Raw genomic sequence first — 24,844 nt, forward strand, 5'->3', positions numbered from 1 at the left:
GTAAACGCAAAGCGAGGGAAAGGAAGGCGAAATTGACATCTCTAGAGGAAAAATTGACAATCCTTCAAGAGCTTTGTGACCAGGATCCATCTACGGATAATCTGAATAGGCTAGAGATTTTGAAAACCGAGTATGACCTTCAATATGAATACATTGCACAAGGCGCTATAATCCGTTCAAGGGCAAGATGGTACGAGCAAGGAGAGAAAAGCAACAAGTATTTTTTGAACTTGGAGAGCTCTAGGGGTAAAAAGAGCACAATCCGAAAGATTCTTAAGGAGGATCAATCTCTGACAACGAATCCCAAAGAAATAATGGCCGAACTTAGAAGTTTCTACTCAAATCTTTACCAAGTGAACTCTACTGGAGAAAGTGAAGCCTCATTAGACGCATTTCTTAACAGCGTATCCTTACCCACACTGTCTGAAATACAGAAAGAGAAGTGTGAGGTAGAATTGACTATCGGTGAATGTTTCAACATCTTGAATGGTTTTCAAAAGAACAAAACACCTGGTAACGACGGCCTTACAACGGAATTTTACTTAGCCTTTTGGCCTATTCTTGGAAAACTTTTGGTAGCTTGTCTCAATTATGCACATAATCACGGAGAGTTATCTAACTCTCAGAAACAAGCGGTGATCACTTTATTAGAAAAGAAAGGAAAAGATAAAAGGCTGATCAAAAATTGGAGACCGATTTCCTTAATTAATGTGGACACCAAAATAGCCTCCAAAGCGCTAGCTAAACGATTAGAGAATATACTTCCTGACTTGATTCATTACAACCAAAACGCTTATGTGAAAGGAAGATCAATATTTGACGCCGTCAGGACCATTGATGATGTATTAGAATATACAAAATGTAGTGATCAGTCGGGTATCCTTGTAACAATTGATTTTGAGAAAGCGTTCGATTCTTTGGACCATAGATTCTTATTGAAGGTCTTTCGCACATTCAATTTCGGACCATCTTTTATTCAGTGGATTCGCACCTTTTACTCAAACGTGTCTAGTTGCGTAATAAATAATGGATTTGCGACAAGTTACTTTAATGTTGACCGTGGTGTGAGACAAGGGGATCCGTTATCCCCTCTCTTGTTCATTCTTAGTTTAGAAGTTCTAGCTTGCAGTATTCGACAAAATGACAAGATTCAAGGGATCAAAATTGAGGATGAAGTTGTGAAAATCTCTCTTTTCGCGGATGACATGACATGTTTTTTGAGGAATAAGTCTTCGTATGAGAACCTGATTGTTAATTTAGATCTGTTTTCGAGATTCTCAGGTTTAAAATTAAATGAGGAAAAAACAGAATTTTTTTGCTTAGGGGTCCAAAATTTGTCTAAATCACCTTCCTATGAATTTAAACGCTCAATTAAGATTTTAGGCGTACACTTTGATTATGATCAACTTTCTAGGAAAAAGGATAATTTCGAGGCAATTATAAAGTCTATTAAAAAAAACATTAGGCATGTGGAAATGGAGGGGACTCACACTTATAGGAAAGATACAAATCGTTAAATCTTTTGCTATTCCGAAATTTATGTCGAAAGCGTCGCTTATTCATGTGTCTAAAGATCTCATACAGGCAGTCAATAAAGAACTTTACAGCTTTATTTGGAAAGGAAAGGATAAGGTTAAACGGTTAGCTTTGATTAATTGCATTGAAAATGGAGGGCTTAAGATGCTGGATATAGAATCTATGGTTCTAGCGCAAAGAATAATGTGCGTGAAGAAGTATATTGAGGACTATGTTAGTCCCTGGAAGATCTTCTTAAACCACTATTTGAAAAAACTAGGCGGAAAGTTCATTTTGCAGTGTCATTTTGATTGCCCAAAATTGCCCATATTTTTACCCGAGTTTTACAAAGATTGTCTTGCTGCGTGGTCAACTCTTTCAAGTAAAGAAGTGGTTTCGTACGGGGATGTTATGAACCAATACTTGTGGAATAATAAAAACATTCTATGTGAAGGTAAATCTTTATATCATGCCTTTTTCCGCATAAACTGTGGGATAAGCAAAATCGGAGATTTAGTCTCTAAAGACAATACGTTTCTGGAAAGTGATAAAGTTCTCAGGTCAAAACTATCACCTAGTCAATTTTTCCTTTTAATGGGAGTAGTCAGTGCCATTCCAAAGGAATGGCGCTCCATTATCAAGGGTGAGAGTATATACCGTGAACCATACTCCTGCCCTGCAAATTCTTTTGAAGTGCCAATAAAGGGGGAAATGTTGGATATTTCTAACATTCCCTCCAAAATAGTTTATGAAGAGTTTCTTTCTCGTAAAGTAATTCCTCCTACTGCCCAAAAGAAATTTAAAAATGACTATCCAAATCTCTCCGTCGATTGGAAGAAAATCTATTCTCTAGCGTTTAGTGTTACTTTGGATACAAAGTTAAGAGCTTTTCAGTACAAATTACTAAACCATATTGTGTATACAAATGACAGACTTTATAAATTTAAGATTGTAGACTCGCCATTATGTGCTTTCTGTTACTCTGAAGATGAATCCCTCGAGCATTTATTGTTTCTTTGTAAAGCAAGCGAGGTATTCTGGAAAGAGGTATTGTCGTGGTTGGCCATCCATAAGAATGAAGTTTTAAATTTTTCTCTCACCGATGTTTTGTTTGGTAAGTTTGATATCGATACAGACTCTATGGTAGTTAACCATATTCTTCTTCTTGGAAAATATTTTATTTATAGGTGTAAGCTTGATAAGATTAAACCCTCTTTACCAGTTTTTAAGGCTAAATTAAGAGCTACTCTTAAATTAGAATTTTACATTGCCAGGAAAAAAGGTACACTTGCTCAACATTACAGAAAATGGAATATCTTTATTCCTGTATTAAGTTAGACTATTTCCTTTTTCCACTCTACCTTTTAAAAAAACTCCACCGAAAATATTTTAGGTCACTCTATTTTTTCGAAACCTGCTTTTTGACCTTTTGTTTAGAAAGCTGGTGTTTGCTTTGCATGTCTCTTTTTTCTTCTGCTCTCCATAGCATAATATACCTTGTTTATTTTTTAACGTGCTTTGTTTGTAGTAAGTAATGTTAAGCTTGTAATAATTTATTGTTGTAGTGTAAGTAAGTATTGTATTAGTGTAAGTAAGTAGCGTTAGGACTGTAAGTAATGTTTAAATTGTAAGTAGTGTTTCTTTTTTCTTTGTAATTTTGTACTGTATGTTTGTATGGCAAGAAATTAAAAATATTAAAAAAAAAAAAAAAAAAAAAAAAAAGTATTTTTTGAGTGGCTTGATTTAAGTAGGGATTCTTTGGGTATTAAAAACAATCTAAAGATTCGTTGTAGTAATAATAAAAATAATAATAATAATAATAATGTAAATAAGTTTTATGTTTTGTAAATAATTCACTGAAAATTATGATATTATAAAAATTAAATAAAAAAATAAATAATAATAATTATAATAGTGCCTTGGCCACATAGTTCTGCAAATAAAGTTCAAACACTAAACATGTTTCTAATGTTTTTCTTTGTGTTATATCTTCAGATTGATCATTTTCCCTTTTTGAAAAATGTAATGGGTCAGAAATTCCGCATGGGTTTTTTGAGGAGTTGGTTTTTGGTCCAGGGATTTGGGTTTCATTGGAAGCCCTAGGGATTTTTTTGGGTCTTGATTTTTGCTCCCATTCAATCATCCCCGTCACTTGAAATCCCGAGTACCCCCTCTGGACACAAAGGTATGTTTACTAGAAAAAAAAATTCTGGGACAAACCTACCTTATAATATTAGCACCAGATATCCTTGCAAAACAGTAATAACGAGTAGAAGAACCTTGACACTATAGCAAACCGACGGATCAGCTCATCGAGCATCCGTGAACAGAATGACCCATAATGACAGACTAAAAATCTTCATGTACACTAAAGTGTTACGTATCAACAAATTCAAAACGCTTGGGCTACCACTTGATTTCATTAACTTGTTCTAAATAACTGAATGGTTGCATTCCTGTTTGTTTCCCCAGTTTGCACTTTATTCACCTGTGCTCTCTTAGTTGGTGGCGAATCTGGTAAGTAATACACTGTACATTATAAGCCCAGCTTAGTCAATTGAGTAAACAAAACGAATAAGATGACTTGTTCTCGGATTCTGTTGACTCTTGATAGTTGACTCGGGGCATCATTCCTTGCCAACTATCAGTCCTTATAGTTCACCACTAAATTTTCTCCAATTCTGATTGGTTTAAATTGATCACGTGACAAGATAGTGTTCATCAGCCCATAGTGCCCGTCCGAGAAAAATGCCCAGATGAATAGTGCCTGCCCGTGAAATTTCTTGTAAACAAGCGGGCCTACAGACAGAAACATCCCACTAAATTCACTGCATTAAGTGGGTTTCCTGTCTGGTTTTGTATTGTTTCTAAAATTTTTGCTTTCAATTGAGTTTTTTTATCCGGGAAAGTAAAAAAAAAATCACGATGCTCATTTTTGATTGGGCGTGCGGAAGAAAATTTAGTGGTGAACAATAAAAATAATAGGGTGTTTCTGTCTCGGAACTATCGGTCTGAAAGTTGCCCCTTGGAAATTTGATGTTCTTAGAGCTAGCATATTAGCCCTCAAAGCTTCTCTTCTCGGGCTAATATTTGTTTTAAGAACATCAAATTTCTGCAGGGTAACTATCAGCCGATAGTTCCTCGGCAGAAACACTCTATTGTTTAAATAGAAACCTTGAGTTTGCCCTCTTGTTATTAAAATAGAAAGTGGTTAGAAATTCAATCAGATTTACAGATTTGCAACATACTAGGCATGATGATGATTTACAATATACAGCTGCTGTATATTTATAGAGGATAATACATGGTTGAGCGGAGATATGAAATTTATCTTCGAGTGTTCAAATCGATAGTGTATTATTCCGCCTTGGTTATTGTCATTAATGAGATATGGAAGCACAACTCCGACCGGAACTAATCCGGTACGAAGTGGCATGAATATGGGAAAAGGGTTCCGGGAACTAAGGAGCTCAGGGGAGACAGGTTACTTGTATTTCACTTAATCAACCGCAAGTTCCCGGAACCCTTCCCATACCGGAGATGGCATCAACCCCGGCTCGAACTGGGTGGGTGGGTGGGCGCCAACTAAAGTTCCCTCTTCGTCGGTTTGAATTAACTAACCACGAGTTATGAGCGTCCTTTTCCCTTTATATTACCCAGCGACCAATGAGCAGCAAGTCCTATTGCAACACATTGCTCTGCACGTGCTGAAGGTGATTAATGACCTAATCTCGGCGGAATATACATATTTACATGACTGTGCATAGTGTATTATTCCGCCTTGGTTATTGTCATTAATGAGATATGGAAGCACAACTCCTCCCTTCACCGCACCGCTCCAACAAGGAGACAGACCACTGTCACATCAATACTATATTTATTCCTTATTACCTCTCCAAACCTTATCCAAAATATCTCTAAACATATATAACACTCTAAACTAACTTGAAAGTGTTAAAGGCATTGCACTTTGAACTGACAATTTATTCCGGAAACGCAGTGACAAAACCTGTCAATTCATTGGTTACCTTATAGTGTTTACCCGTGTCCTTATCTAAATCCGCTAACTTTGCCGCTGGACCTGCTGGATTCAGAACCTGTTTCAACTTAATATAATGAAGGGCCGTCTTGCTAGACTTCCAGCCTACATGATCCATTATATCATTAAGAGAGACATCTGCAAGTGCCAGTGAAATAGCGGCACCGCTTCTAAAACCATGTAGAGTGAAACGCGTGCTCGAAAGACTCCCCTGCAACTGTTTCACATAAGTGTCCAACCTAGCCTGAGCCGCAGAAGGGTCTAACGCGCAAGACGTTACCGTACCTTTTTTAGACACGAAGCGAAATAAATAACCTGAAGACAGCCGAATGTTTAACAGTCTACAAATCTTGAAATATAACTCAATACCCCAGACTGGGCAAACGATCTTATTTGAACCCCTCTTGAATGCAAAAACGTTGGCGTCTCCGGACCGTAACGTTTTTGTCCATACATGATTAAACAAAAATCCAGAATTATCTGGAAAGCGCAAAATTGTCGGAGTAGAAATACCTAACAGGTCGGCTGCCCGATCCGCCGAGAAAAACAGGGCCTTAAAGAAAGCTTGATCTCTGGCTAACACAAAAACCTGAATAGGATCTAAAGTAGGATGTCTTAATTTTGACTGAATATGCCGTGAAAGGATCTCAACATCTGAAAGCAGAACCGGATCTGCTTGGCGCGGGGTAATTCGTGCCCTCAACTGCTCCTCACGAACATTAGCCAAGTAATCCTTCACTGACCTAGAGGAAGCAGGGTTACCTACACCTAATACAGAGTGCCATTCTGCTCCCCTACCGAGCTGGATAAAAATTGCTCTAAGTTTTCCTATTAAGGAGTCTACCGTACCAAACGCAAGCCGTTTGGGACAAGCACATTGACTTCGCTTACGCTGTAAAACAAACTCACAATTTGGCTTATGAACCAAAGTTCTTCCATCCTGATCCTTCCACACTAGAAACGCCACGACATCACACGGTAAAGCTGAACTTAAAGTTTTCCGACACGATAAAGATAACAGGAACCGAGAAAACTCTATCTCCAAGGCTGTCTTCTGCTTCGCATATCGAGTAGTGTTACGTGTTTGTATCAACTCTTTAACTCGCGCTGCAATCTGTTCTTCATCCACCTTATGTTTAAGTTTCAAAGCATCATCCTTGTCCAATACAACTGTCTTCCTGTTGTAACCACAACTCTGGCAAAAACGAAACCCTTCATCATTTGGGTACTGGCAACGAGGGCAAGCTACCGATGGCTGGAACAACTTGGGAATTCTTGGTAGAGACTGAAGTCAAAAAGAAAACGAACAATGTTCAAGACTATATGGACAACTTCGTTGATTTGAACCATACTTTAGTTGGTTAGAATTTCGAAACTTCTGAAAGCCCAAAGCTTGAAAGGACAAACCCGTGGCTCGTACCCGGACCTGGACGGGTATCTAAGGACATCCCAATCACCCTCTGAACCTAGACAAATTGCTTTCCGAGAAAGACCTGTCAAAATTGGCCACCAGAATGGTCGTGGGTAAAGTTCAGGAACCACAATTGTGAATGGAATTCGAAATTGAGTAAGGAACCTTAGCACGGCAGGAACCAACCCAAATGGAGGGAAAATGTACGGGTTGGCCATAGCAGGTCCGATAAGATTAACGTCCTGAGCGAAGAAGTTCACACCCTTAGACTGAGGGCTAGGACACGGGGTGAAATGCGGCAAAGGGGTTCCTCCTTTGGAGAACTGTGCGTTAGAATCCAACGCCATCAAATCGAATGTATGACCACAGAGACCACCAAAAGTCTGTTCAATTAACTCCCACACTCTTGGAGAAAGTGTTGAATCCAACGCAGAAAAGGCATCTCGACGGGCCATCGGCCTCATTTCGATCTGACGCGATATGAGACAGTTCTAACTGCAGATTTCGGTTAACAACAGTAAAATAGAGTTCCTTTGTGGCTGCCGTCAGTTGAGGAGAGTTTTTACTTCCTTGGCCATTATACGTGTCAATCGCTACTTGACTGTCAACCTGTACATCTACCCGACAGTCCCGCACATGCTCCGGAGTGGCTTTTATTGCGTTTGAGATAGCAAGCATTTCCTTGGTAGAGATGTTTAATCCAATCTGCTGTGGATTCCAATAATGCTTAAAGGATTGATCACCTGACGTTGAATGCATGACGCATCCCCAACCGTATCCCGAAGCATCCGTGGATAACGATAAACGAACATGCCTCTCTTCACGCCAAGGAACGTGGCCTTTCCAGGAGTCGAGAAAACGCCAATGGCAAATTTCTTCCCGAAGAGAATCAGTCATCTTAACTTGTCCATTTCCAGGAGATGAAGCAATAGCTGAACTTATATTTCTTATAAACAACTTAGCCCCAGGCACTGCCAAGGAAAATGAAATACATTTCCCCTGGAATCGTTGAAGAGTGCGGACATTCACCGTTTTTTTGCAAGCCAGAATTTCTTCTCTTAAGGTAGCGAACGCAACGACTTTTCTCCCGGGAAGTTCGAAAGCTTGCTTTGAAGAGTCCACCACATGACCGAGATACTCTATACGCTTAGCCGGATACAAAACGGACTTCTGAATGCCAATTGTGTACCCTAATTGAATTAACAATGATGCAACAATGAATATGGCTACTTTCGCTGCCTCCAGCCTAAACTTTTCCGTGCGAGCTGAAGGAGATAAAGACCAAGGGCCAGTTGGAGCAAAGACCTCACCGTTAAGTCGATCATCAATGTACAAGGAACACGGAACTCCACATGACCTTAAATAGCTGGATGCAGCCAATCCGATAGTATGGTAAATATATGGAGACTCTTTCCATCCAAATGGCAAAGTTGTGGAGACAAACCACCATCCACCCCATTCAAAACCGAACAACTCCTGTGAGGACTCCTGCAGGTGGACGTGATCGTATCCTGACTTATCATCACATTTCGTAAAATACGAATCTTTGTAGATATAGCGCTTCACATCCACTAATTTATCAAGTGAAAAAGGACAATCCTTCATCCACAGATTGAGGAACCTGGCGTCCAAACATAATCTCGGCTTGGATGGCTCTACCGTGAGCGGAAGAACTAGGTACGGTGGTTCGTCCAGATCAACTTTTCCCCAAACCCTAACGGAACCCATCGCCACACGTTTGAGAATCGCATCCGAAATGAAGGTAGAAAACTTCTTACACGATGCATGATTCCGGAAATATTTAGGCGGAGGAAAGTCAGAGTCGTATGGTTCACCCTTAAAAGTACCCGAATAGTGATTCACAAAATCATGCACGTCTACTTTGCTCGAGATCCAATTAAGTATTTGGTCACCCTTCGGATGGTTAATCAAAATCTTCTGCCAGGCGGACGGGTCTTTGTGAACGCCGCCAGCCACAAAATGATCGGGGTCACGAAATCGCAACAGAGATAAATCAGGCACCTCTTCGGAAACTAGAACGTCCTTTATAGTGGGAATCTCTGTAACTCCCTCCTGAACGAGGACCCCATCTATAGTAGTCGAAAATAAGTTCTCATTGGGAGGCTGACAACAGGATAATTTATGATCAAATTCCTCATCTATCTTTTCCCAAGCAGGAATTTCAAAGCCCTCGCAGGTCCTTCTCCGCTTCACCTGGCGGAACTGCAAAATAATTGGGAAAAATACTTATGGGAAACTGAAAACCCAAACGAAATTATCCCTCCCAAGAAAATCTAACCACTAAAGATGAGGTCCCCGATCAGGAGAGAGTAACTTCCCACGCCCCGAAAGGAACGTCCACAGACTGCCCAGCAATAAGGCTAGCCCATGGGAGTTACTCACCCTCATCGAAGATAAAACTAAAATTTTGTTGTGGAACCCATATGCCATGAAATAAAAGACTAAGAAATGCCCTAAAAATACCGAAAGAAAACAGTAACAAAGGAAATCAACTTTGTACACACGAATCAATCTTATACTGTTTGTAATTCATTTATTCTTATTCTTATTACACGCAAATGGTTCAACTGAACTCAAAACCACAGATTTAATCCGTCCGATCACACTGGCGACCCCCTGAACCATCTCCCTCTCTTTGCTGGTGGTGGCTTTCCATCATCTCTCCAGCGCATTTGACAATTTCTCTGGTAATGACCATAACCCTTACAATAGAAGCACTGAACACCGCCTAGAGATCTACCACGATCACGACCTCGGAACGTGGGAGCCGAAAAGGATGGGACCCTCAGGGCTTTGTCGACCTTTGTCATAACATCAAGCACCTTCTCTTGGTCTTTGTCACCAAGAAGAGCCAAGACATATCTTTTAAATTGCTCATCTGAACCACCCATCTTCTCACGTAAAGCTTGGAACACTGTAGAGAAGTAACTGGCTTTAGGGTGTTTGGTTTCCAAAGCCACAACCTTCAGGTTTAAAATCTGCTCGAACACCTGGTCCTTATTAAATGGTGCAGCCTTTGACTTCACCAACTGCATAATCTTTTCGATGATACCATCAACAGTCGCTTGCTGCGATTGTTCTAGCTTCTGAATTCTCCTCGCGAAATCGTCCATATTGGGGATCTAAAGCCAACACAGAAAGTTAGCTTATAACTGACTCAATAAACCCATAATATATTGATTCACTTTCTCAAGCAGCCTCGATCACGGGCCTACGTTATCATTCTCTCATGCTGCCTCGATCACGGGCCCATTATATGATTTTCTCAAGCAGCCACGATCACGGGCCTGCGTTATCATTTTTTCAAACTGCCACGATCACGGGCCAGTTTTATCATTTTCTCAAGCAGCCACGAACACGGGCCTGCGTTATCATATTTTTTTTTTTTTTTTTTTTTTTTTTTATACTGCCACGATCACGGGCCAGTTCCCATTTTTCACGCTGCCTCGATCACGGGCCAGCGTATCATTTTCAAGCAGCCACGATCACGGGCCTGCGTTACAATGAGATGTATATATACTGCCTCGATCACGGCAAGTTTCGTAACAGACAATAACAATTCAGTGCTTTACAGACGCGACTACAGCAAATAATAAACCCGATGTTCTATCCAGCGAAACCAAACGGTATGAACTACCCGTTAACGTTGTAACATAAACACAGTAATAAAAAATTTAGAAACCAGCAAAGCAAAACAAAATGAAGCGATACGACCTGATAGAAAGACCAACGAGGCAATAATATAAAACAAACTTGGGAACCCGTAACTAGAATAAAATTCACCGCAAAACCAAGGAACGCAAAACAAGGGAAAACGACATTACTACAGAAAGCCCGACCACGCGACCAAACCCCTAGTATAAGCTTCGCGAACTTGCGACAAAAGTTTAAAGTAAACAAGAAATAAATACCTCAGCGACTTGTCCATCTGCCGCTGGAGCGTTCGGTGCCGGTGCATTCGGTGCCGGTGGATTCGGTGCCGGTGGATTTGGTGCTAGTTCATCGTCTACATCTTGTAGCACTGCAAGAACCGCTGCAGGAGCTGCAATAGGAGCTTGTTCTTCCATAAATCTACAGTTCGAGCCGGGGTTGATGGAAACAAGACGACGCCAACTAAAGTTCCCTCTGTCGGTTTGAATTAACTAACCACGAGTTATGAGCGTCCTTTTCCCTTTATATTACCCAGCGACCAATGAGCAGCAAGTCCTATTGCAACACATTGCTCTGCACGTGCTGAAGGTGATTAATGACCTAATCTCGGCGGAATATACATATTTACATGACTGTGCATAGCTCACGAGTGAGATATCGGATTTGAACAGGAGAAGATAAATTTCATATCTCCAAGCAACCATGTATTATTCTGTTTATTATATAAACCTACTAATTACGATATTTTTGACGATTTTCCGAAGGTTTCCGACCATTTTCCGAAGATTTCCGAAAATTTTCAAAATGTTGTCCCAAGGTTGTACGAATGATTCCGAACATTTCCGAAGTTTTCCGAAGATTGCCGAAGATTGCCGAGGAAGATCCGAAGATGTTTCGACTTAATATCGATTTACTTAATTGGCTCATTGAGCATTGCAACATGGCAAACTCGGCGAGATGATTGGTCAAAAATGATATCACACATGTGCGGATATCATTTTTATCCACACATGTGTGATACCATTTTTCTCGATTTGCTACCACTCGCTAAAACACTGCAGTTTATATAATAAAATTACCTAGTAAGTGGCAGTAGCCCTTTGCAGGCATATGGTAAAAATAAAAGCCTGTTGTCGAGCCAAGTGGCTCATCAGGCCAGAGCTTATCCTGGTTTCTGTAGCAAGAAGTGGCAAGAAGGATTTCTTCTCCCCCCTGGATGCGATGCTAGTCCATCGCAGAGTTCCCCAACCCCAAGCATTAAAATTGCTGGTACCCATTTATACACCTGGGTGCAGAGAGGCACTGTGAAAGTAAAGTGTCTTGTCCAGGAACACAACGCCATGACCCTGGCCAGGCTTGAACCTGGACCAACCCTCCAAGTTTATTTTTTCCTTAGTGGCCATTTGGCCACCGACTGCTCAGATTTGGTCGCCAGTGAAAATTTTAGTCGCTAAATTAAGCTCATGTTTTCAATCCTTCTTCTCAATTTTAGTCGCCAGGCTGGCGACTTTGGTTCCAATTCAGTCACCAGCTCCAAAATTTTAGTCGCCATGGCGACTTAAATGGTCTTAACTTGGAGGGTTGTGGACCACTCGATCCAAAGTCTGGTGTACTAACCACTTGGCCACCTTGCATCCCATAGCTGTATCCTTTTGCATGTGTTGTGTTCCTATGGTACTATACAGGCAACATTGTAAAGAGAAGGCAATACAGTCAACTTGCACTGTAAGGGACACCTTTGGGACCAGAATTTGGTGTCTGTAATAGAGACAGTCCATACTAACAGGAGTTGTTTCATTAATTTTTATTCACCGGTGCTTCAACTCCTTTCCATAATAACAGGGTAATGTAATGGCTAGGTGTCCGCAAGGCGGGAGTTGACTGTATCTAATTTTGGTCAAAGGCTAAAAAAGGACAAACAACTTCACCTTAGCTAGTAATTTAATTTGCTAACCTTGTGAAAATATACCTTGGTTTCTTTCAGATTGTGGTGGCGACATTTACCTTAACAAGACAATATCTATTTTATCACCTCAATATCCAAAGTTTGCACCCAGTGATGTGACATGCTCATGGAGAATAAGGAGTCCGGTGGGAAAGTCAGTCATTGTTCAAGGCATTAATCTTGGTTTTGGCTCAGAAATCAAAGATGACTGTAGCAAAGGAATGCTTGAAATTTTTAATGGTTGTGACTCTGATCGCTTTCTGGTGGAGAAGATTTGTCTTAGGCAAAATGATGACCGAAAAGGAATTTTGTGGGTTTCGTCAGGATCCTGTGTTACTGTAAATTTCTCATCAGGCGAACGAAAGGACAATAAATTTCATCTTAGTGTGGCAGAGAGTGAAGGTAAGATCAATCAATCAACTTGTAAGAAAAAAAAACAAAACTAGTTAAAATAATAAAAATTAACTGATTATGAGATCAAACATTAACTGCAACATATTTATTACCATATATCACCACATACCAGAACAAAGGAAAATACCAATTTGTACAATGGTAAAATTGAACCACGACATATGTGTTGCAGTTAATTTTTGATCTCAGGTAATTTTTTTTAACTAGCTAGTTTTTTTCTAACTAGTTTTTTCATATACTTGGTTAATAAGTAGAAAAAGTAATACACCTCCCCTCCCTTGATGTACCATTACCCCCCCCATCTTTAGTAACAACTAACACCCCCCCCCTTCTATCTGCTTTTAATATTATCCCCCTCCCCTAAGTACTATCATCTATTTTTTCTTCTTTTTACTAATCTGCACTGGATTTGAACTCTTGACCTCTGGATTTGCTGTCCAATCCCTTACCACTTTGTCACGTAGGAAATGTTGGAGGAACCACTATGTTTTAAGAATATATGACTCCAACCCATACCCCAACCCTATTATTTACCCAGTATAAAAAAATTAACTAGTTAGAAAAAAACTAACTAGGTAAAATTTAAAATTAACTGAGATCAAAAATTAACTGATACATATGCATAACAGTTCATGGATCAATTCTTCCAAAAAGGAAAATTTGAAGATAATGTTTTATATAGGTAAGTACTGATGTTTTCTTTTTCTTAATTTAATATTTTAACTCAGCCTCATGTGGAGATATATTGCGCACTGATACTGGCAACAAGAACCAAACATTTGTGGGCTCACTTCCGGCCAACCCTGGAAATAACAACAAGTGTGTCTGGATTATTGTTGTGGGCAAAGGAAAAATTGAGCTGGTTTTTAAAGACAGATTTCAGGTGACAAGCCGTGCGCAGGACTGTAAAGAGAATTATGTACAAGTGCAAGATGGCAGATACAGGTAAAGAACAAATCTTCATAGGTGAGGGTGGAGGTGCTAGCACATGTATGTACAGTCACTTGTACTGGTACATCTAAGGTTGATCTTAGATAATCTAATGGGGGTTTATAGGCAGTTTTCAGCATTGTGAATGGTGCGATTTTATCGAATTGTGTGATGACAAGAAAATCAACAATAGCCAAACCTCGGCACAATAGCCTAGTTTGTGTAAAGGACAGAAGTTTTGTTGAGGTTAAAATTAGCCATAATGATGAGGTAGCCATTCAGTAGATGACAGGCAGTCCTTTTTTCTCCTCTCAGACTGTGAAAGGAGAAATAAAAATACAGTGTGTAAGTTATTAAGAGGAAAAAATCTGGCTGCCCTTGTAATTTTCTTTTCTTTTTTCTCTCTCCCTCTTTTTCTTATTTTGCTCTTTATTCAGAGGTGGCCTACTTATTTTTATATATTTTAAGTGACATGGCTGTAGGTTGGTTCCACCATATACTATGTGAATAACTTTGATGAACCTAACATTTTTTTTTTGTTATTGAATAGTACTTCGCCTTTGCTTGGAACGTTCTGTGGGACATCAAGACCGTACCCAGTGTATTCTACAGGTCGTTATCTAAGAGTAACATTGCATGGCAGTAAAACCGGTTTAGACTCGAGGCATTCTTTTACAGCACAGTACACTGTTGTAGATAGCACTCCATCACCACGAGAAGGTATGCAATTTTTTTTTTATCACAATGCTATATTGTTATTTTAATTTATATTTTAATGACGCATTTGTCCATATCAATTATATTATACTTCAGATACTAAGTCAGCACTTCAAGCTGCGACCATTTTGGTCGCCATGGCGAGTGAAAACAAAATTTGGCGACTAAATTTTCCAAACAGGTCGCCAATTTGGCGACCAGTGCAGTGTAAAGGGCTGGCTAGGCATCATTTCTTTTTGCAGTATAATTACTAAGCAATTTCACCACAAAACTTTCCGTTATAACTATTTCAATCGTGCATCTTGCTTATCCGTTTGGCTTGGACTGTGCTGTTTGATGTCTTTGATCGTGGAGCAGCCATTAGTTTGAACACCACATTTATGTTTCTATTATTTTACTGTACTGCACGAGAATTAACTTGTTTTGCATGTTTATCTTCCTTACCTGTTTCTCTTATCATTTATTTACTATTCTGCATGATAATTAGAACAGATCAACCAAAAAACTTTGGAATGCAAGCGAAAATTACCACGTCGCCCGCGTCGAAACGTTCGCCAAACGATTTCAATTCGGCTCATCATGGTCAGCAGTATTACTCTATGTAAAGCGACATGAAGTGTCTTCTTCTAAAACGTTTTCCTTTTGGCGACCAAAATTTTTCTAGTGGCGACCATTTTACAAAAGAAAGTCGCCAAAGGGCGACTTCTGAAAAACTTGAGCTTGAAGCACTGTAAGTGTGCTGTGCTTTGGATCAAATGGCCCAGGTTCGAGCCCTGGCCGGGGCACTGCATTGTGTTCTTGGGCAAGACACTTTACTGTCATAGTGCCTCATTCCACCCAGGTGTGTAAATTGGTACGGGAAAATTAATGCTGGGGGGTAACCCTGCGATGGACTAGTTAGTATCTCAACCAGGGGTGAGTACAAATACTCCTAGTCGCTTCTCACAGAAACCAGGATAAGCCCCCACCTGTACATTGTATGGGCCACTAGGCTCAACGCAGACTTAATCCTACCTACAATGTACCTATTACTTGTCAGAAGGGTGTGGCCTCCAAAAAGCATCCTTGTGAGAATTATTTGTTTTTTTATTGGGCTTTCCAAAGCTGATTTCTCCCATCCCTGGGGGTGATTTCCAAAGTAAAACTCCTTTGTTATTACCCCCCCCTCTCCCACTTGACCACCCAGAGATCCTCATGGTAACCGTATATTATTTAACAGTTATTATTTCATGAGCATGCGTCGGATATGAGATTTTTTTTTTTTTTTTTTTTGGCGTCGGATATGAGATGGTAGTTAGCCAACAAGGTGCGTAGCGCTGAGTTGCTACAACTGTCTCATATCCAACAAGCGTGAGTGAAATAATAATATTCAGGGCTCGAGACTAACTTTTTTGCTAACTAGCCCAGTGGCTAGTGACACCTTTGATTTCACTAGCCAAAACCAATATTCTACTAGCCAGAACTTTCAAGCATGGTTTTCTTTTTTTTTTCTCCCAAGCCAACGGAGACAAAAGACAGTGACAAATCGGACAAAATAGGTTTATCTTCCCAAATCCATGGAAAAGTCTGTGTTCCACGAAGACAAAAACTTGCGTTTTCATGGAGGCACTTTGCTGTCTTCATTGGGTCTTTTCCTCGCTTTTTTGCTCCTACCCACTGCAGAACAATCTCGGGTATCCAACGTAACCGAATCTTAAATGTGTACATGAAAGCTTTTTTGAAAGCGTTCACGTACGCGACCTCTCACCCTCGTTGTTCATGCAATCTTACCCGATCACTGAGTAACGTTACAACCTACACAAATTAACTAATTTCCCAGGCCGACTAATAATTAGCAGAAGCAGTTTTCTTTCACTTGTTGCTTTCTTCACCGGAGGGCAACTGTGAAATTTTAAGGACAATCTTTCAGCCAAGGGCATTATCCTTCAATATACCAGTAAGCCAAAAAGTGGTTTATTTATTTTTATAACCCTCCAATAAAATTCTACAACAGCTTTTTGGCTGGTAAATAGGAAAAAGCCTACAGTGATAGTCACAGTGTAACTGCAGTTGAAAGAAATGCAAGTTGATTGGTTTAGATAATTTTTCCAACACTGAGATTTGATTAAAAAGTTAGGCCTGAAAAGGTGACTTTTTTGCTTGTTTGGACTGCTTTATAAAATCAGGTGATGTTATCAAAGTAGATAGGGTATATTTAACAATTATTCGCCGAAGGCGAAGTGAATCACGGGGAATATTCCCCGAGACGAAGTTGAGGGGAATATTCGCCAAGATTCACAGAGCCTGAGGCGAACAGTTGTTTTAGTCTAATTTTCAGCGGTGAATATCAAGAACTATAAAATAAAGAACGAAAACACGGAACCAACAAACACAAGTGCTCACTTGAATACTTGTAAACAAGTTTAATTCACCGATTGGGCATCAGAATTTACACTTTAGTTTAAGCAATAAAACAAAACAAAACAAACACTACGAAAAAGACAGATATCTTGTACCTTTGTTTAATCGTTGGCGACTTCTGAGCAATTGTGCAAATCCCCTTGAAATAAGTCGAGTAGCTCTGATATGAAGAGAACTGAGTAATTTTTGGTCAATTGATCTTAATATTGAGTTTCTTGTGGCGTATGGGATCTCTAAAACCGCCGTCCTTAGCACCAATTCTAATGCCTTGAGAATCATCTCTTGAAAATATTTTTGGTTCAAAAGCCTTAGTAGTCAAAATTCCAACTGTTTTGAATACCCCGGACTTGACGTGATACCTCTTGGATGAACGAAAATTTCATTCATCAAATGCCGCCATGTTTACTTGCCTGAATGGCAAAGCTGGCCTGGCTTAGTAACCAAGCCCTGAAATGTTATATTCACCTCCAAGTGAGGTGAATATAACGTCATAAACCAGAGCTTCCTGACCAATCAGAATGTCGCATTCTTATATTCACCTCTTGAAATTAGACTAATGTCTGATATGCGTTGTCGATTTTTAATATGTGATGCATTTTGTCCAATGAGCATGCGCAAAAATTAATCGGTGAGTTATAAGAGCTCATATATCAAGGCCTGTAAACCAATTAAAACTAGAGAATTGCAATATACCATGGCTAGTTTTTAATAATCCCAGGTACCCCCCTTGGTTTTTCCACAAATGTGCCTTTCCTTCCAAAGGACTCTGTTTGACTCTGTTTGTGCCAGAGTTGTGTGTGTTGGCACTAATCTTTCTCTGTTTCTTCCATTGTTTTAGAGTACTGCGATGGCGAGATTTACCTGGACTCAAATGGCGGCGCATTTCACACCCCACATTACCCAGAACAGTATCCTGCCAATTTACAATGTATCTGGAAAATAAAAGCTGCAGAAAATAACAAGATTATTCTCAGATTTCGGTAAGATCGAGAGTTGTGGGGGGGGGGGGGGGGTCTTTTCTCCCCCCCCCCCCCCTTTTTTTTTCCCCCCCCCCCCCCCTTCCTCCCCCCCCCCCCCCCTTTTTTTTTTTTTTTTTTTTTTTTTTTTTTTCTCTCCCCCCTCTCTCCCCCCCCCCCCCCCCCCCCCCCCCCCCCCCCCCCCCCCCCCCCCCCTTAGTGCATTCTTGAAACCCAGCAAAACCCAGTCTTGGATATCTCTTTACCTTCATGCAATAGGTTTATCTAGTAAATGGTTTGAACCCAGGAGTATCACAGTAGGTCGTATAGTGTGATCGTCTGGGTGAGAGTAGTTCTGAGGAGAACTGTTGTTGGTGACTGAGGTTTCGACAACCTGAGCGTAAGTCAGAGTCAAGTGAAGATGACTTCCGCTCAGGTTGTTGAAACGCCAGTCACCAACAACAGTTCTTCTCAGAACTACTCATCCGGACAATCACACTATACGACCTACAAAAGGCTTATTGTTGTCCAAGTCAACATCCAAAGCAACCACTAAGGGAAAGCTGATTTTACTTTTGGATAGGTGTAAAAATCTAGGCTCAAGTTGTCCAAAGGCGATTAACGTCTCCTGCCACAACACAATTAAAGACATAACTTGCCTTTTGGCCAAGAGAGAAGTTTATTCATCGTATATAAACCCAGCAAAAGAACGAATATAGTCTACTATAAACCTCTCTGCCACCCACCAGCCCGGGGGGGGGGGGGGGTTTTTTTTACACCCCCCCCCCCCCCCCCCCCCCACCAGATACAACAATAGTAATGAATAGGGAAAGTGGATGGGGAATGATCAACGTCTTGCTAGTAAAGCTTCAATCGAACAATAAACACATACACCCGATCTACTGACATATTCTAGGCTTTGAATGTGTCTGCAGTTACACATACCAACTAAAGAGAGCAAATTACTATACCTAACTATGGTTGTGGTTCTTTATTTTTGTAAGATAGAACTATCAATACGAGTTAGGAGTACACTAAAAATGGAATTCCAATAAAGGAAGGAAGGTTTTTTTCCTGAGAGGGAGGGCTGGGGCCTCAGAAAGGGGGGGGGGGGGAGTCATCAGTGAAAAGTGATATGGAAAAAGGGGAGGGCAATACCACCTTTTATTAAAATGCAAATGCAGGGAAGGGCCAACCCTACGGTCGGAGTCGCACTTGCTTGGCTCAGTCATTACTAGCTGTTATTGTAGTTACTAAGGAGGCGTTCATTAACTCTCTTATCTTTATATATTGATGTGTTTGTTTTCCAGTGAGTTTGATGTAGAGGGTGATTCCCAGGACTGCCCTGATAACTCTGACTATGCTCTGGTGTATAATGGCCTGGCTAGCTGGTCGCCGATTATTGGTGAGCGTCACTGTGGTAGTGTTGTCCCGGCGGCGATTGAATCAAAAACAAACAAACTACGAATTGAGTTCCGCTCCAACAGCCAATATGCTGGCCGAGGATTTGATGCTGTATTTACTGTTAAAAGTGACGAGCAAGGTATTTTATAAACTTGTTTTACCTTTAGGCCGCTTCTGTAATAAAGACAGTTTGTTCGTAAGCCAATGAACCTTCCTTGACTCGTGGATTTGAACTCCCCCTCCCCCTCCTTGTTAAATTTCAAGTTGTAAATAGCCAACTGGTTCGCCTCCTGTCTGCCTGTTGGAAATTTTAACCTGTTTATGTTAAATTTGTTACAGTCGGAATGCCCAACCCCATTAGCACTTTTTCTAAGTCAGTTACCGAGGGCAAACAAATGTCTTTTTTCCCTTTCCTCAACCTTGTAAAACCGTCAAGTTCTGTAAATAATCCCCATTCGAGTTAAGCAAGATATTTTTCATTTTTTTTTTTAAATTTATTTTCTACTTTATGAGTTTCCCGCCAATGATCAAATAAAAAATGAAACTTATTTTACGCCTAAAATTCTGTTAAATTTAATTATTGCTCCTGTCCTTAGCATTGTTTAAATAAAATCAATTGGTACTCTGTACTGGTATGCTTTAATTATCATATTTTAGGACCATTTTAGAGAATATATCATTAAACTGGCCAAACAAAATGACGAAACCACAATAATTTGTTAGAAAATACAAGACGATTACTCCTATTAGGTTTTACATTGTGATTGTTTGATATTTCTTTTATCATTTTCTCTCATTTTTCAGTTGTAAAAATCGCATTAAAACAAAGTTTTTTCTTTTGTTAGTTGTTGTCAGCTGTGACTAGCCGTAGCCATGTCTTTGTAACCATTAGTTCGTGTCAACCCTAGGTTTTGCTTTATTTTGTGAAAATATTTCGTATCTTTGGTATACTCAGTGTCAGTTTCTTAAAATAAAAGCGTCCGATAAAAAGTGAAGAAAGGAAAAAAAAAATTCTTGCAAGGGGGCACCCGGATTTGAACCAGGGACCTCTCGATCTGCAGTCGAATGCTCTACCACTGAGCTATACCCCCCTTGCGTGAGAAGAATTGGTTAATTAATGTAAAAAATATCGCTAGTACGTGGCGCGAATACTTGGCAACCCGTTCTTTCACCATGGTTACGTCATTTACTCTCGATATCCTAAGAAAAACATATATTTTTCTTGTCTTTTGTTTGTCGAATGGCTGATGCAATATTGAAAATGAATTACCAGTTCATGGCGTTCGCTAGTTGAAGCAAAAATTAACCCGCCGGCAGGTTGTAGGTTATTCATTAATGAAGGAAAAGGCTTTTGATTTAAGGTTTTAAATTCATTTTACCGCCCACGATCTGATATTCTAGTCTGCTCAATCGCCACATTCTCGAAATTATGCGTGTTATTATTATTTTTTTTAATGAACATTGTTTACAATACGATCCCTTGCGAATCTTTCGATTTCCGCTTTCAGTTGTCATCCCTGAAACCGAAAACTATTGACAGAATTATTTTTAATACCGGCGGAAAAAATAAATGAAGCTCTACTGTTCATACGACGCACTTCAGAAAGAAAGGAAAAAGAATTGACGATGTAAACCGCTCAGACTAAGATCGATTGCAGTTTAACATAATTTTATTAACCATTGTGACGAAACCAGTGATTGCGTTCTAAATATGACGCAAAACGAGCGCGTAATCGTTCAGGCAGAAAACACTTGTTTATTGTCTCTTTCCAGACAATCACAAATGATTACTTCCGGCTTAAAATTTAAAATGACTTGTTCCGGTTTAAAAGGTCATGAACTTCCTCGGTCGGTCGACGCAACTTAAATACCGTACTTCTGCGTTTTAGTTTAGGTTTACAGCGCTAGATTTTTTGTATATGATCGTTTTTTAAGGAAAATAAAATAAATAATAACAATTTTCAGTTATTCGGCGATTGATGTAATTAGCGACTTTCGGATCGTTTAATCTGTTGCCAATGCTTCCTAAAGCTCTGACTTTCTTTGTTTATAGCAGCGAAAAAAATCCATACATAGAGATAGGCTTCACAACAAAGCGCCGCAACCTTTCTGGTCAGTGGCGTGAGAGTATGTAAGTTACAAAGAAATCTCTAAAGCGAAAGAAATTTTAAGCGACTGTGTAGTGCATATAAATGGTGAACAATGCGCCAGATAGAAGAAAATAATTAATACGCTGTGGCTATATGCCCGGCAGCCGGGCACGGTCTTAAATAGAGGCTTTCTGCGGGAATTTGGTGAGTATTTCTGAATGCCTGGCTGAGCCAAAATATTTTTTAAGTGTCGGCAACACGGCGATGTAACGGTATGCTCAAGTTCAGATATTTCGTCAAATAGAAAATCAACATGGTTTTTGGAATCGCTCAACATTTATAAAAACACATCTAATACTCTCACGAAGTCTAAAAGAATCTTTCAGTGGAAATTTTGTACATATTTTTAGTCTATTTAAAACCGTGCCCGGCTGCCGGGCATATAGCCACAGCGTAATTAATATGTTCAATGCGTTTCGGGGTTACTCCCCTTTCTTTAGTAAGTGGAAAAAATTGAGATGACAGCTCCGTGAGAGTATATCATGATCGTAAAACAGACCAAATTCTTGAAGTAATTTTTTGCACAACTAACAAGGTATACTTGTATTTCTTTTAGCTGGACAAACAAAGAATCACTTTACTGGAATCATGATCGGCACTACTTGTGGCATCATCTTCATAGTGCTTAGTGTCCTGGCCATTTTTCACACTCAGAAGTTACGACGTCAGCGCGCGCAGAGCCGGAGATCAGAAATAGCTAGCACAGCTTCATTTGACGTACATCACGCCAATGCCCCTCCATCTTATGAAACAGGTACAGCTGGTATTACTGGTTTAATTGTAGCCTGTTCCAGACTCTCAGTAGGGGAAAGCGAAAAACGCGGGCGAAAAACACGCGGGCGAGCGAGGAAAAAAGCAAGCGGTCGAAGGGGGGGGGGGGGGGGGGGTGGACGAACAGCAGCGCCCGTTTTTCTACTCGCTCGCCCGCGTTTTTCTCTTTCCCCTAACTACCGAGAGCCTGGAACAGGCTACTTTAGTTCTAGTTTTGTGAGGAATCACAGTGTTCGATTATGAAATTGTTTTTCTTTTGATATCGGTCCATGAATCCCAGCTAAGATGCTTGTATGGGTCTCTTGTGGTGACGATCCTGAATTGGTCAACCAGAGGCAGTTAAATTTGATTGTAAATGTATTAGAATGATTCCAATGTTCTAAGAGTTTAATTTTTCTTGCAGTCATGGCTTCGCCAGACCTCTTCCCTTCAAAAGAACGACAACAGTCATCACGTGGTTACTCTGGTGCGCCACACCTTCACCAAGAAATAAGCCACTTACTGGGCGACCCTGATTCGGATGACGAAGACCTTCCGCCTTATCCGGGACTTCCCGGCCGGGATGGGGTGGTGGAATTTTGCTTTGGTCCACCCCCGGGGGAGAGGAGAACGTCGCACTCGAAAGAGCGCCATGTGTCCGAATCGGAGCAGCCTTCGTGCCAGATCTCGGCGGTTTGGTATCGGCGCTGGCCGGGGGCCGCGTCGTCGTCGCCAAATGTTCGGGACCTCGAGTCGGCTTCGGAAAATCAGGCGACCACTCTTGAGCGACAGAACTCCAAGGAAGCAACAAGGCCCCGACTCGAGAGAATGGACACTAGTAGCAGTTTTGTGACGGATGTGTAAAAGCTAGTGTGAAATCTGGGTTTTGTGGACCGAATATCTGAATGAAACAGAGAAGTCTTCCAGTTTTGAAAAAAAAAACGATCATTCACACAAACCTACCGATCGAAGCTGTGAACTCTCGCGTGGAATGTGGGAGGAAATTTCAACCGACGCAGGCTGTCAAAGGTGTTATGAATTGTAGCACGAAGCCAAGTACTTTTCAATGATCGAATTTGGTTGCGTTGGATTATTACAGACTAAATTGAAAGACATTTATTTTTGTTACCTTAAAACGGGACACAACTCAGAATTCTCAAACATAGAATCGCTTGTAATTTGGTCTGGCACCCTTCAAATGTCAACACTGTTATAGAGCTGCTTTGCGCACATTTGCTACAATTTTTTGCTGCCTTTTTTCGGCCGAAGTAACAAAATAAAGATAATTTTTCTGTCACTTGCTTTTAGTGGTAAGAGGCAGAAAGGAAGAGACTTTATTCCAGTAAAGTAGGTATTAGGTTTTGAAAGCCCTCGCAACTTAACCAAAGTTAGACCTCGCCACTGATCTTTGCGTGAAAAGTGGAGGTCTCGAATAATAACACGTTAAAACTTAAAGGAAACTGCTCTTTGGGGGTCGAACGTGAACGTGATCATTTGCGCAGCTATTTTGGAGCTTCTCTTTGCATTGCCATTACTTAAACATTATTTCTAGTGATAAATTATGTTTTCTATGTATTTTTTTGAATTCGCGTGCCTATGCTGCACCTTACGGTCACTTTTCTCGGTTAAGCAGAGTAAATCGTATATTGTAATATGTCAAAATAATATAATTATATTGCAATGAATATAGCACAAGATGAAATAATTATTATGCTTTATATACAAGAATTTCCCCAACTTTGCCGGGGATTCTGGCGTTGTAAGCCAGTCACAAAAATATATTTTCCTGTGATAACAGTTTATCAAGAAAGAGCTTTTCAAGCTCGATAGTGTATAAATTCAAGAACTAAGATTTCTTGTAATAAAACAAAACGAAACTTTTCTTACTAAAAAGTAATGAACAGATATTGAAATTCAGATACTATGGTATATGGAAATGTGCTTGTATACTTTATACCAAAAGAAGTTAAATAAATTAAAACAACATACATTTAGCTACTTGAGTTTTAGTTTTTTCGGAAGTTTCAACAACGTATAATCCGATGCGACCTCGTGCGGGTGAAGTGGCATGATGGTTGTCGAAATTCTTACCGTAACCCCACTAGCATTTGAGAACTATACCAATCACCGGAATCTCAGATTTTTAACATTTTCATAGTTATACGTTTTTTTTTTTTTCAAATAGAGCGCGAGCTGATTGGTCATTTTTTTCGGGTCGTATTCAACAGCAAGACCACTAGCCATGAACACTTTCCCTTCTCCTCCAGGTACATAGAGACATTTAGGAAATTATCCCTTCGAATAGGAGGGGCCCTGAGTGCGTTGAAACCTGTTAGATATGAGTGGACAGGTAAAACGCATCTGGTCCCCATACGAAGCTACTGCTCGGCTTAAAGCCAACTTTTTTGCCCGCCAGTAAACTTCAGAGAACAACTAACGACCATACATTACTACTATTTTATTTATGTATACAGAAGAACCCTATTACACGACCCTCTGGTGGGACATAAACAGTGGTTCCATGAATACATGCTAGCGCGC

The 24,844-nt window shown here is 40.2% G+C and overlaps 1 protein-coding gene and 1 non-coding gene across 3 annotated transcripts in view; one reads left to right on the forward strand and one right to left on the reverse strand.

Moving 5' to 3' along the window:
* Positions 1-24,297, forward strand: part of LOC144644649 (exoskeleton protein RP43-like) — a 29,551-nt gene extending 5,254 nt beyond the window's left edge. For both annotated transcript variants that reach the window (XM_078504184.1, XM_078504183.1), the window contains exons 2-9: positions 3,988-4,032; positions 12,622-12,984; positions 13,725-13,941; positions 14,477-14,646; positions 17,882-18,023; positions 19,310-19,542; positions 22,110-22,307; positions 22,728-24,297. In XM_078504184.1, the coding sequence (XP_078360310.1) occupies positions 3,988-4,032; positions 12,622-12,984; positions 13,725-13,941; positions 14,477-14,646; positions 17,882-18,023; positions 19,310-19,542; positions 22,110-22,307; positions 22,728-23,167 (1,808 nt within the window). In that variant the 3' untranslated portion in view covers positions 23,168-24,297. The remainder of the gene's footprint in view (positions 1-3,987; positions 4,033-12,621; positions 12,985-13,724; positions 13,942-14,476; positions 14,647-17,881; positions 18,024-19,309; positions 19,543-22,109; positions 22,308-22,727) is intronic.
* Positions 20,423-20,494, reverse strand: Trnac-gca (transfer RNA cysteine (anticodon GCA)). Its single transcript has one exon. It is a non-coding gene; the product is annotated as a tRNA-Cys (tRNA).
* Positions 24,298-24,844: the final 547 nt, after the last annotated feature.

This window comes from Oculina patagonica, chromosome 2, assembly GCF_052425735.1.
Source record: "Oculina patagonica isolate OP01 chromosome 2, crgOcupat, whole genome shotgun sequence".
Taxonomy (NCBI): domain Eukaryota; kingdom Metazoa; phylum Cnidaria; class Anthozoa; order Scleractinia; family Oculinidae; genus Oculina; species Oculina patagonica.